Source organism: Tachyglossus aculeatus, chromosome 11 (genome assembly GCF_015852505.1).
Source record: "Tachyglossus aculeatus isolate mTacAcu1 chromosome 11, mTacAcu1.pri, whole genome shotgun sequence".
Classification (NCBI taxonomy): Eukaryota; Metazoa; Chordata; class Mammalia; order Monotremata; family Tachyglossidae; genus Tachyglossus; species Tachyglossus aculeatus.
Window position 1 is genome coordinate 62,839,375 of NC_052076.1, and position 13,467 is coordinate 62,852,841.

The 13,467-nt window shown below is 41.8% G+C and overlaps 1 protein-coding gene across 6 annotated transcripts in view; it reads right to left on the reverse strand.

The window, feature by feature from the left end:
• The window catches only part of LOC119934279 (zinc finger protein 536-like), a 358,396-nt gene that overhangs the window by 105,086 nt on the left and 239,843 nt on the right, over nucleotides 1-13,467 (reverse strand). For all 6 annotated transcript variants that reach the window (XM_038753720.1, XM_038753724.1, XM_038753721.1 and 3 more), the window contains one exon: nucleotides 2,513-4,690. In XM_038753720.1, the coding sequence (XP_038609648.1) occupies nucleotides 2,513-4,690 (2,178 nt within the window). The remainder of the gene's footprint in view (nucleotides 1-2,512; nucleotides 4,691-13,467) is intronic.

Genomic DNA, 13,467 nt, shown 5'->3' on the forward strand with positions numbered 1-13,467 from the left:
ATATATATATATATATATATATATATAGCCATGTTTGAAAAAAACCCTGTTTAAATAGAGCTTTGGCCAACTATAATGGTTTTGAAGAAAAAGACAATATTTTGGGTCTGGATTTTTCAAAGAAAAAACTGAACAGCACGTCCTATCAACTGATTGCACATGTAAATTGTATTGGGGGAAGAGGAGGAATGTATTTCCTATACATTCATACAAGTGAAAAAGTAATGCAAAATTCTGAAGTTGGCTCGCTTTTCACATTAAGAAAATCAAGGTAGCCAAAAATTAACCAGTCAGCATCTAGGGATACAAGCCTATGGTATTAGGACATAAGAAGTTAAGGGATAATTGTTAACGTAGCTATGTTCTCCATTCAGAGTCCAAAAAGCAGTTGTCTTTTTGAAACATATGTAGATGCTTCAGAAAAACAGAATTGGAAATTTAGAAAACAATGAAGACAAGAAAGAATTATCAAAAGACTAATGCTTGACTCAGAATATGAAGCAGTGCTTGGTAAATATTTTATGAATGAAGCTTTTTAAGTTTGAATTTTCAGAATCTACCTTTTGAGTTTCAGCAGATTTTGTTTAAGTTATTTCCTTTTCCAATGTCATTTTTGATGTCATTCAGGAGACTTTAGAATTCCAAGGTACCCCTCCAACCTCACCACTGAACCCTCTCCCTCATCTCCAAACTTTTCTAATCTAACATTACCAGGCCTTCTTTTAAGTCCACCTGTAGCCACATTTATTCTTTAGAAACAGGCTTGATATCTGGCTATCTCAGAAGACTCTACAAATTTGTCCAAAAGTGTTTTTGGTTTCAGGTGCTAAAATTAAAAAAAAAAAAAAAAAAACTGAAAAAAATCCCCTTTAACTTCGTGTTTTTCAATCCTCTTAAAACAGTGTTAATAACTATATATAGTATGAAATTAGCTCCTACTTGTTACTCATGTTCCTGTTTAGAATTTTCTAATGTGTCTCACCAGTAATAAATTGTAAATGAGGCTATGACTCTTAGAATAGACAGTGTGTTTCATGGGTATTTAAACAACGGCATTAAGTACTATAGGAATCTGTGGAATGTGGAGTGCAGATTTATGTGTCTTAACAATTCTTTACTGGTCTATAATAAGCCAGCAAACTAACACTTTATTTTTATATTAATTTTGTCCTCCAAGTAGAGTATACTGGAGCATGACAAGAACAACAAAACTAAACTGGCATATACTTAATAACTGAAACAGTGAATTGCTTCTAATACTAAAATATTTATTGAAACTGGGGAAAAAAAACCTAAAAAGAATTACCCTCAACAGTCTGCTACCAGATCTTTAACAGTGGGCAATGTAATGCCTTGAGGTGCCTCAAACTGTCTTTCATTTTCTAGACTTAATGGCTGATTGCAGAAATCAATGTTGCCATTAGTAACAGAGTATTTGTTATGGCATGATTTCCTCTGTTGTTAGGGTTGCAGAATGATTACAGTATTAGTGAGGGACTTTCTTTATAAAGGGCTGGAGATATAACTTTCAATTTACTATCCATTAGTAAGTGGCTTTGGAAATATGAATGAAGCCAGAAATCTTACCTGCTATTTTGTGAAGATTTTAATTTAGCAGTCTAAGGCTAGTACTTTTTAAAACTGGACCAGGAAACTCAATATTTTATAGACTTTTGGATGATAGATTTTCTGCTCTGCTTTTTTATACCCTAAAGTTAACATGAAATATAGTGATTAAGACAATCAGTTAAAGTTCTATCTCTGATGAATTTTCCCGAAATGCACTTGGATTCAGTGGGAAAGCTGGACCATCCACATGGCAGAACCCCCCAGAATAAATTAAATATGGGCAAATCGAGATGGAGAAGGCTCAGTAATGAGAGGGAAAGCAGGCTCACTCGCTCTCATCCGCAGAGTGGTCTGGTGGGAGGGAGCTCCTCAGAAGGAGAGAAAGGAAGAGGAGGAGGGTGTCTTGAGGAAAACGATGATGATGGTGCCATCGCACCATGCCTATGTTTGAGGGGGTCAGGGCTCCCTGTCTCTACTTTGGAATGCAAGCTGAGTACAGTAGTAGTAGAGGTGGTGAGAGTGGGATTCCACTGAGGGGCACGTATGAGGTCTTTCAGAGAGTGAGACCAGATTAAAAGAAAGGCAGTGGCGCAAGAGGAAGTGATCCCCAGGGGCCTATCTTTATGAGTCGAAGCTCAGACGCTCTGTCCCAAGACCAAAAGAATCAAGAGAGGAAAGAGAAAACCAAAAACACACAGTGCCCTCAAGGGGATGAAAGCACGAACAAAAGGCCAACGTTCCCGGTATGCTACCTGGTCTACCGGTTTGGGGGACAGGGATGTTGTTTTTTAAGGGATCCTCAAACACGTGACGTCTCACGCCGACCCTGAATGTTGGTAAAATTAAGCACCGGCCAGAACCCCGGGTTGGAGTCACGTTTCTTCTGCACTAAATGGAGTCCTTCCCCTCCCCGCCCCTAGGCAGAAAATGAAAACGGACATACCTGACGATGAAGGAGATGAAGGGTGCGGGCTGTCTTCCTGGGCGCTGCCAGTCTGCGAGAGGCCCCCGCCTACTCCGCTCTCTTCGGTGACGTTTGAAGACCCCGGCGTCGTCGATCTGCTCACCGACTGAGACTCCTGATCGCTTCCAGAGCCGCGCCGCTCCTCGAGGCTCCCTTGAAGCACATCTTCCTCCGCCTTGCGGTCTCTCTTATGGACTCGGGAGTGCACGACCACCTGATGGTAGGTTCGAAACACCCGTCCACAGTCTGGGCACTCGGTGGGCTTCTCTTTCAGGCTACCATGACTTTGCAGGTTGTAATCGAGTCCCTGGTTCAGGCCATGTGACAGAAAGTCTCTACTGCCTTCTAAAGGGTCTAGTTTGTTTGGCAAGTCTCTCTGATTGCCCATTTTAGTGCTGTGAACCAAATCAGCAGGCATTTTCTGCTTAGAGCCATCTGCTCCTACTAACACATACTCCCGCTTCTCCTTATCAAACAGAACTCCGGCATTTGCCAGAGTGTCTTCGTGGCTACGCTGTATCTGCTGTTCTTTCGACAAAAAGCCATGCTCCATCGTCATCCCTCTCGCCATAAGCTGCCAGGCCTGATAGCTGTTGACTGGGTCCATCTCCGCTGCTTTGGCGGCAGCCTGCAACCTCTCTATACAGCTGGATTTCAGAGGAGGCACCAAATTGAGACAGCCCAGCAAAGAGTGCTTATCCCCATCGGTGAGGCCATGGCCAAGGCCAGAAATGGGCGACAGCAGCTTCCCCAGAACCTCCTTGTCCTTCAGGGCCAAGTCCCCTTTGCCGTAGAGCTGGTTCTGCTCGCTCAGGCCCGATTTGTCCGGGGGCAGGAAGCCACTCTGCAGACACGAAAGATACCTGGAGTAGAGATTGGCATGGGCCTCCTGGGACATGCCACCCATGGGCACGGGCACCTCGGAGTCGTTGGGTGACTTGTTCTTGACGGAGAGTTTGTTCAGGTGAACCTTCATGTGGTTTTTCAGGAACCAGGGCTCCTTGAAGCGCCGCCCGCAGATCTGGCAGCAGTGCTCGAACGAATCTTTGTGTTTCCTCATGTGGCCCTTCAGGAACCAGGCCTGGCTGAAGACCTGGCCGCACACCTCGCACCGGAACTCATTGGTGGACTGCTCCCCATTGCCGTTGGAGCCCTGGCCCTGGGCCGACTCGGCGGTGATGTGGGCCTTCTCCACGTGGCTGATCAGCTCCTCCTCCTGAGAGGCCGCGAAGTCACACAGCGTGCACTTGTACGGCTTGTGGAGGATCCGGATGTGGCGGTCCAATTCCTCGCGCTTCTTGAACTTGCCCTTGCAGAAGGTGCAGCGAAATCCCGCCGCCGGGGTCACCAGGTCTTCCTGGACGGTGGCTGGCTTGGGGGAAGGGACTGCATGGGCGAGATCGGGGACGCTGTGGTTGGCTGGCACGGGTAAGCTGCAGTTAGTGAGCGGGGGCGGCTGGGAATGGGCATGGGGAAGGGGCTTGACATCTGGTCGGGGCTGCAGGAGGCTGCTCTTCATCTGTTTGTCCCTCAAAATGGCCCTCTCCTCCAGCTCGTGGAGGAGCCTGTTCTCCTCCCGGACTCGCCCGCGGCCTTTCCCCAGGTTCCCCAGCTTGTGGGTGCGGAGGTGGATCTTCAGGTTCCCCTTCTGGGCAGCTCGGTGGTCACAGTAGGGGCACTTGAAGGGTTTCTCGCCGGTGTGGGTACGCATGTGCAGCGAGAGGATGCTGTTGAAGCGGAACCGCTTCCCGCAGAGCGGGCAGGGATACTTCCGATTCTTCCGGGCGTCGTCCTCTATGTCGCTCATCTGGGACATGATGCCGAGGTTCTGCCCGTTCAGGAACTGCTGCAGGTCCACCCGCCCGTTCAGACTGGTGTCAACATCCCTGTTGAGCTGATTGGCCAAGAGAGCCATCTGGTTGCCGATCGGCTGACCGCCGAGGGACACGTGGCCCTTCTCTTCTAGGGGAGCCGCTGCCTTCTCCTCGGGGTTCTGCCGAGTTTGGAGCTCGGGGAAGGCATGGCTGAGCTGGGAGGTGATCTGGTGAAGTTTCTGGCTCATTGAATACTGGCCATTAAGTAACGTGCTGTTAATATGGGCCTCGGCTTCCGGCACGGCTGAAGAAACTCCAAGGCACAGACTAGCTTCCTCCATCCCTGAAAAGACGAAGACATTTCAGATTTATTGCACGATACGCCGGAGGGGTGATCAACAGGATCCGTGGATGCATTTGCCTTTTACGGTTTACCTATACACAATGCTCCAAATGATAGTCAAAAATAATAATAAAAAATGAATTATTAAATGCCAATTATACAGTACAGCATTACTCATCCTATTTAGCTTTAGCAATAGATCATCTTCACTGCATTTTCTATTTACTGATTGCAATTATTCATTCTTGGTTAAATTATTGATATTTTTACCACTTTCAATACCTAATAGCAAATATAAAGTCTACTTGTTCAACTTTTTTTTCCTCATCACCTCTCTGAAGTGTCTACACCTGTATGCCCGTTTATTGATGGAGCTAATAGAAAAAGGTTACACCTTGTCCATTTTCACCAAAAAGCAACCCCAGAATTTCATCTCTAACTTTCAGTTCCACCGATTTCATTCATCTCCCAAGCTGAAATGAGAGAGATAGTTTTATTATTTAACCAAAAAAAATGATGGCATGATATTTACTGGTATATAATAAAACAAGATAATGTTTGGGGCGAAAAAAATAAAGTATAGGACAAGCTTTAGAACAATAAAAGGGATTTTGCTTTAGTCAACAAAAAGTGCAGTAATATCTCATTAAGCTGATTAGTATGCTGCTTAGAAACAGTACTAGGTGCTGTAACACATGATTATAATCATAAAAATCCTTCAGTGTTTGCAAGTAAGCATTAACGAGGTATATTAAATTTTAAGGAGACTGCGACTAGCAGCTATGCAAACCTCTGAGATTAAGGTTTAACCCTTATGTTACGAAACATTGGGATTTTGTCATTTTAAAATTTCTCATCACCAGAAATATAAATTAATTTTCACTGGAATCTTAATCGATTATGGAAGACGTTCAGATTTTAGTAGTTGCAAAAGCTTCTGTGCAACTTGTTTCTGCCCTTTAACTGGCGAGATATCCAATGCAAGGAACTTTGATATGGTTTAAAGAGCTCTTTTATAGAACTAGATGAAAGCCAATTAAAATCCAGGGTAGGTGCCATAGGAAGTCTCAACAAGTTTAAGTATTTTTAATAACTTTCCCAATATACAGTAATGAGTACAAATTGTACCTGCAGTATGTGTTTTGCTGAAAATTAGAACTCAAAGCTGTTTGTTAAACAAAAATGCTCAACGCTGGTCTGCATAATTGTCCTTAATAGTTTTCTTTGCCACCTCACTAGTTTATGCAGGGAGTCTGAATCTATAAAACACTGGTGCAAAGAGAAAGCCTCTTCCAAACTCTAACAGGTTGGGAAGTCAAGCTGGAAAAAATAATGGAGCCAGGCCTAAGTTTCAGCTATAAAATGAGGGAAATATCCAATGAAGGGGGTTGCACATTCTTTCACTGCTCTCTAAACTCTTTTCCTTCCATTTTTTTTTCTAATTTTCTGACTGCTTATGTTGTTTAGAGAGGGGCCTCAACTACAGTTATGTTTTATTTCTACACTCACTGACTTTCTGGCCCTGCAGGAGATGAATCTAGCATATGGAGGCAGCGCACTAAGACCTGGTGAAGGTAGAATCATCCCCATTAGCAGTTTATACTGAGCATCTCCTGACTGCAGAACATCTACCAGGCATTTGGAAGCATCCTATGAATATGAAAGACATTGTCCCTGCCCTCAAAGAGTTTACAATCTAACGGAGGAAGGCAAGCAGACATAAACTGACTACCTGCAATAAAAAGAAAGAAGCCACTAGATTGTAAGTCCCTTGTGAGCAGGGATCATGTCTAATGTAATCTATTGCACTGTACTCTCAGAAGTGCTTAGTACAGTGCTTGACACACAATAAGCACTCAATAAATACCACTGATTGATTAGGAAGATGAGTAAAACCATAGTTGCAACTGATTTAAACAAAAATATGCTGCCAAAATGAATAAATGAATACATGAATGGAATAAATAAATGGGATAGACTGTTCAGCATTCAGGGTGGCCAATGGAATGCATGACAAAAAATGGTGAAAATAGTTAGGAACAGCCTCCAGTGATCTAGCGGGGTTAAGATCATTGCAGAGAGATTCTCATTCATTCAAAGGGCCGGCCTGACAATCAATCAGTCATATTTATTATGTGCTTATTGTGCTCAGACCATTGTACTAAGTGCTTGGGAAAGTACAGCATAACAGAGTTGGAGACATATTCCCTGCCTACAAAGAGCTTACAAACTAAAGGACAGAATCTAAGAATGTTCTCATTGGAGATTTGCGTTTCCTCAAGAAAGAAGTTAGAGGAGGACACTACTGTATCTCTGAATTTTTAAAAGTTCGTGTTAGCTTTGAGTACTTATGTATTGATACAAATATAAGCATAAACATTTATATGATGGATTGTAGTTTGATTTGGGTACTCCAAGCCTATATAGATATTCAATTTGGTTAAGATCCAGTATTGGCCAAAAAACCCCACGATTTTGATAATAATAATGATTCTCTCATATTTTTAAAAACATTTAAATTCAGTTGCTGTGACCTGAGTGGAGGAGTACCTCTCCTCACCCACAAAGCCTTTCTATAAAAAGCCACCTCTCCTAGGAGGTCTTCCCTGATTAATACATCACCTGCACATCACAGCCTATTATCCATTTTAGAACTCATATGCACATCAGTTCATTTATCTACTGAACTGCTTTTTTTTGCTTTTCTCATCTGTACCTATGGTCTCCCTCACTTTACCCTAATTCATTTTTGAATCTGTGCTCACTTGTCTCTTCCCTTAGATTGTAAGCTCCTCATGAATAGGAACTGTATCTTTCCCTTCTGCTAAATGCTCCCAATCATTCAGTTCAGTGTTCTACACACCTAAGGCATGCAATAAATGGTGATTATGATGGTGAGGAGGAGGAGGAGGATGATAATTATTAGGGAGGACATACCGGTGGTTTGTATGCATGTCAGTAACACCTTTGCTCCAAGCAATCCTAAATAGATATTTCGCACCATTTGAAATAGGAAAGAATTGAGCTCAATAATTATAATTTGCAATTTCTCTATGGTGCTATGCTTCTTAAAAATTCAGAGAACTTTCCCAACCATTATCTTACTGTCACTAGATAGAAAGTTTTTGAGGGCAGGGATTATTCTCTATTCTCTATGTACTTTCCCAAGCCCTTGGTATAGTACTCTGCACACAGAAAGTGTTCAATAAATTCCAATGATTGACTGATTGATTTAAATTCACTTTAGCATGTCAATGAGATGGGAAATGACTGGCATTATCCCCTGCAGTACTTTAACTCTACAATATTACCCCACGTAGTTATTCGTCCAGTCTAGCTATCACATAGTATTATTACCCAGGATAGTTACTCCAAAAGTTATTTCCCCAAAGTAATTCAACATAAAATCAGAGTTGGAACTAGAACATAGACTTCCTTTTTCCAACCAGATGTTCTTTCTAGCAAGTCTATCAAGAAGAAGTATGGCCTAGTGGAAAGATCCTGGGCGTCAGAGGACCTGGATTATATGGAGCTGCCTCTGGCTTCACCATTTGCCTGCTGTGTGACCTTGGGCAAATCACTTAACTTCTCTGTGCCTAAGTTTCTGATTCAATACCTGCTCCCTATCCTACTTGGACAGGAAGCCCCATGCGGGACAGGGAAAGTGTCTGACCTAATTAACTTGTTATTTACCACAATATTTATAACAGTGCTTGATAGAGAATAAGTACTTAACAAATCCTATTGCCGTTATTATTATTCATTTTCCCACCTTCTTGCTTTTAGTCTTTCTCTGGAAAATTGGGTATCTAAACATTAGTTATCCAAATACTAGTCATTAAAGCTGATTTGGCATATTTTAAGAACAGTTTGGAAAACTAAATAAGTATGGGTATGAGAGCTGAATTTGGTTTTAATTAATTGATCTCTTTTAATGATCTGAATTAGCCTCAGTTTCAACCAGTTTCTATGCTCAGGAAGGATCCAGGGAGAACTGGGGAACTGGGGAAGCAGAGTGGCCTAATAGAAAGAGCACAGGTCCGAGTTCTAATCCCAGCTCCACCACTTTCTGCTGTGTGACCTTGGTCAAGGCACTTAACTTCTCTGTGCCTCAGTTACCTCATAAGCAAAATGGGGACTAAATCCTCCTTCCTATTATTTACACTGTGTCCCCCAGATGGGGCAGGGACTGTGTCCAACTGATTATATTGTACCATTCATAGTAATTAGGGGCCATCTCTATATGTTGCCAATTTGCACACTCCAAGCTCTTAGTACAGTGCTCTGCACACAGTAAGCGCTCAATACATACAATTGAATGAATGAATATGGTAAGCGATTAACTAGTACCATCAAAAAAAAAGGTATATTGACTCTTCTTGCTTGTTAGGAATGAAAAACACGAAACTAAAGAGTTGAAAAACAATGGGAAAAAGTCCACACAATTCCAACAACATTTTTTAAAGTCTGAAATTCTTAGAAAAACACATTTTGAGGCCATTTCTAAAACACTCTGCCCAGCTGGTAAAAAAAAAAAAGTCCAGTAGACAGGAAAATGGATGTTTTTCAAGCTTTCTGTCGTTGGTGAGTTGACAAATTCAGAAGAAAGGATCATAGTGTATGGGACAGTAGGGGAATGCAAATAATGTCGAATGCAGTGGCAATAAATTGAAAAGTGTCTTTTCCCTTCAGGGTGAAAGTGGAGTCAAATTTGAAATAAGAAGCCCCAGGTGAGACCACACTTAAAAGATTCTCCCTGACCTGTTGTATTTCTGCATCTTTAGATGCCTGCTATCTTGCATATTTTCAGTCCCAGATCAGCCTCAATATAAATCACGAAAACCACATAAAAAAATGCTCCACTAAAGTATCCTCATGATAAGGCTCACCATGACCCAACTAAGCAAGAAATGAGAGAAGCAGCAGCATCTTTTATGGGATTTGTTAAGCGCTTACTAAGTGCCAGTCACTGTACTAAGCACTGGGGTAGATACAAGATAAACAGGTTGGCCAGAGCTCACGTCCCACTGGGGTTCACAGTCTTAATTCCCATTTTACAGATGAGGTAACCAAAGCACAGAGAAGTTAAGTGACTTGTCCAAGGTCACACAGCAGAAAAGTGGAAGAGCCAGGATTAGAACCAGGTCCTTCTAACCCTCAAGCCCATACTCTATCTGCTGCTTCTAAATTCTGAGGGAACTTTCCTTCCTTTTTCCAATTTGGAGACAGACTTATAGCATCATTTCCGAGATGGGCCACAACAAGAGTCTTAAATTAAGTTTGGGGCCAATCTCTCGAGGTAGGAACGGAGTCTGAACAAGACATTTTCTCATGAGGCCCTTCAATGCTGAAACACTCTATATTCCAATAGAACGCTACAGAAATGTAAAGAAAAGAGAGGTGTATCCTTGTACGATCTGGACCTTTTTGATAAATGTACCCCTAGGGTCTGCTTAGTTATAAAGAGGCACTAGAGTGCTTCCAACCATTTTAAATATGTGTTAATGTGAAATTGGGTGTTCCCTCCTCTAGGAGGGAATCCTCATCACTGCAGTTTCTTCTCCAGAAGACAATTCTCTAGACACAACAGCAACCTAGACCAAGAAACCATTCCACAGCCAAGATGGATTTACTTTTGGCAAGAAGCGAGCAGGTGAGGAATCTTAGAATGTTTCAGGATTCATCCAGGGCTGGATCCAAGGTAGCTTGTGATTATGCTCCGCATGTTGGCTAAACTTAGTCAATCATATTTATTGAGCGTTTACTGTGTGCAGGGCACTGTACTAAGCAGCATGGGAGAGAAACAGCATGGCTCAGTGGAAAGAGCACAGGCTTTGGAGTCAGAGGTCATGGGTTCAAATCCCAGCTCTACCAATTGTCAGCTGTGTGACTTTGGGCAAGTCACTTAACTTCTTTGTGCCTCAGTTACCTCATCTGTAAAATGGGGATGAAGACTGTGAACCCCCACCGTGAGACAACCTGATCACCTTGTAACCTCCCCAGCACTTAGAACAGTGCTTTGCACATAGTAAGCGCTTAATAAATGCCATCATTATTATTTATTGTTATTAAGCACTTGGGACAGTATGATAAGAACAATAAGCAGGCACATTCCCTGCCCACAATGAGCTAGCGAGTCCTTGAGTTAAATAAACACCATGCACCTGCCATCTCGATGGGCAGACACCACGATGTAGAGTCCAGACCGGAGAGTGGGGCTGAGTCCTGAGCAGGAGACTAATGAAAACAGGAGATGACCATAGTTTTCTGAGCTGTGCAATTGAATATTTCCACAACGAGAGTATTCTCAGCTTGTGAAACCCACCATTGGGTACACGTTATCAAAATACATGCCATCTCATCTTTCACATCATTTAAGGTACAGTGAGCCATTCAGCTGCTTTTGATGGTGCTAATAGTTATTTTGATTTTACATTTCTGCCTTCCAGACTATTTCCTGTGATATCAATGACAAAAGTTTTCACTTAACTATTCCAGTAGAGCACTTAATTGTATCTTTCTACTTGAAATGAAATTTAAAACTATTAGGCCACTAGAAATGCCAGCTGCTGCAAGCCTAAACAAATTTAGCACAAAAACAGAGTTTCATTTTGCTAGAATGAAAAAAAATACATCTTATGAATAGTCTAAAAAATATAGCTTTGCCAATAAGTGGTATAAAAGAGTTTTATCCTTATACATTGAATAAGAATCGTGGGAAATAAAAATGACTTTCCAAATAATCGTTCCAGCTGAAATGGTTTGATCAAAGATTTTTGTGCCCATTTGAATATACTTTTTCATTTTTTTATATGTATACAGGTGGTGGGTAAAAGTGCAGCTTTTGAAATACTGCATTGAAATACTGAAGAAGAGTGAAAGATCTGGTTAGTTAGGAAGGTAATTCAAAATATCACTAGATTTTTTTTAAAGAAAATATAAAATTAATGTTTATTTTTGCCACTAGGCATCTCTTGAAAAGCTTTCCATCCCTCAATGGGGAGGACCCATATTTTCTTCATGGTGTAGGCAGTTGCTCATTTATAGAGATCAACTATGAGAGAACTTCACCTCGATACCCTGAATTTTTATTTAGTTTTTTTTTCCTGAGTGTTGTAACTGAAACTGTTTAACTGAGGTTGTTATAAGCATAATACACTCCTGTTCTGAAATACGGAACACCAGACTACTGAACCTTTTCAGGGTCATTAAACAGCTGTAAACATTATTACAAAAATAAACCAGAGATTTCATGCTTACATTTTAGCCCAGAGCTTGGTGTGCTGAGCAAGTACATTTTTTCATCTCTTACAATCAACGCTGGTGACATTTGGGCATCCAAACAAATTACATCACAAATATTACTGAGGTGGGGAGGATGCTGAATGGCTTATATGCTGGATGATTAATAGATAAACACAGTGGGGCAGGAAGGTTGACCTATACATCTTCGACTGATTTCAATACAATCTTTAAGACATAGATAGAAACAGTCAAATCTTTGTAGAATTCATTAATACAAATATGCTATTAAAATATAGCTTAATGTAATGGTGAGTGTCAAACTGGAAGAGTCAAGTTTGAGCCAGTAACCAATATGTAATGTATGCCTAAAGGGAAAGATAACACTTTTATAAAGCCTCTCTTCAACCAGTAGTGTCAACTGGAAATCTGTTTACTTGACCTCTTTTTCTGACAATATGGAAGGGTTGGAACATGGGTATGAATCCAGTCATGTAAATTAGCACAGGCCAATGGCTTAAATGAAATTGGGTTATGCCTAAAAGTGATGGGAAGAGAGGACCACAACCCATAGCATTAATACAATACTTCTTCAGGCTTCCGCTGGTTCACTGACATCAGATACACCACAACCATGCCAATAATAAGTGTGAATCATAAAGAGCTAATGAAAAGTTTGAGTAGCACTGGTTTTTTTGGTTCCTACCTTTAGAGCTACAACAATCTTGCCTTTTATCAGTTAGTTTAACACTGTCTTTGCATCGCTGAAGCAGCTCCTGGAATTTCAAAGGGAGACTTTGAGAACTGAAAGAATCATTAAACAAGGGTGCCAAGGTACCTGCTATATTGTAAGCTTCTTGAGGGCAGGTATGTGCATATAGTCTACTGTACCCTCGCAAAGGCTCAGTACAGTGCTGACAGTATTCTCTATAAATACTATTGAAGGACACACTGCTGTAGTTTTCTAAACAGACTCCCCTAATAGCCTGAGGAATTCAAGCTTCTCCCAAACGCACAACTTCCTTCAAGCCAAGGAACAACTTTGGACATTGGAAAAGTTGGGCTTATGTCCCTATAAATGATTTGGGAATCATCACATAAAAGGGCTCTCCGGTGGGTGGAATAGATGGAGAATTTTTAGTACTTAGAACAGTGCTTGGCACACAGAAAGATCTGATCAAATACCACAGTCATTCTGTCAGGTTCCCTGTGAGTTAGAAACAGAACCTACTCAAGAGTGGGGCCAGTGCCTGCCGGGTAAAGGAAGGGAGAAGAAAGGGTGACTTTATCACTAGGCCTGGCTCAACAAGTTGTACCTTCTTAGCCATGCTTGGATTGGGAGATTCAACTGTTTCCATCTATGTCTTATCCTCTCAGGGTCATGCCGGGAGAGTTTTCAGTAGTCTACCAGTCTCAGCTAAAGGAGGGAGAGTCAAGCAGAGGCACACCCATTCCATTCCTAGCTTGGCCAGGCTAGCATGTGGAAGGCATTCTGCTACAAGTCAAAACTCATCCATGCTGGGCAGCAGCGGGAT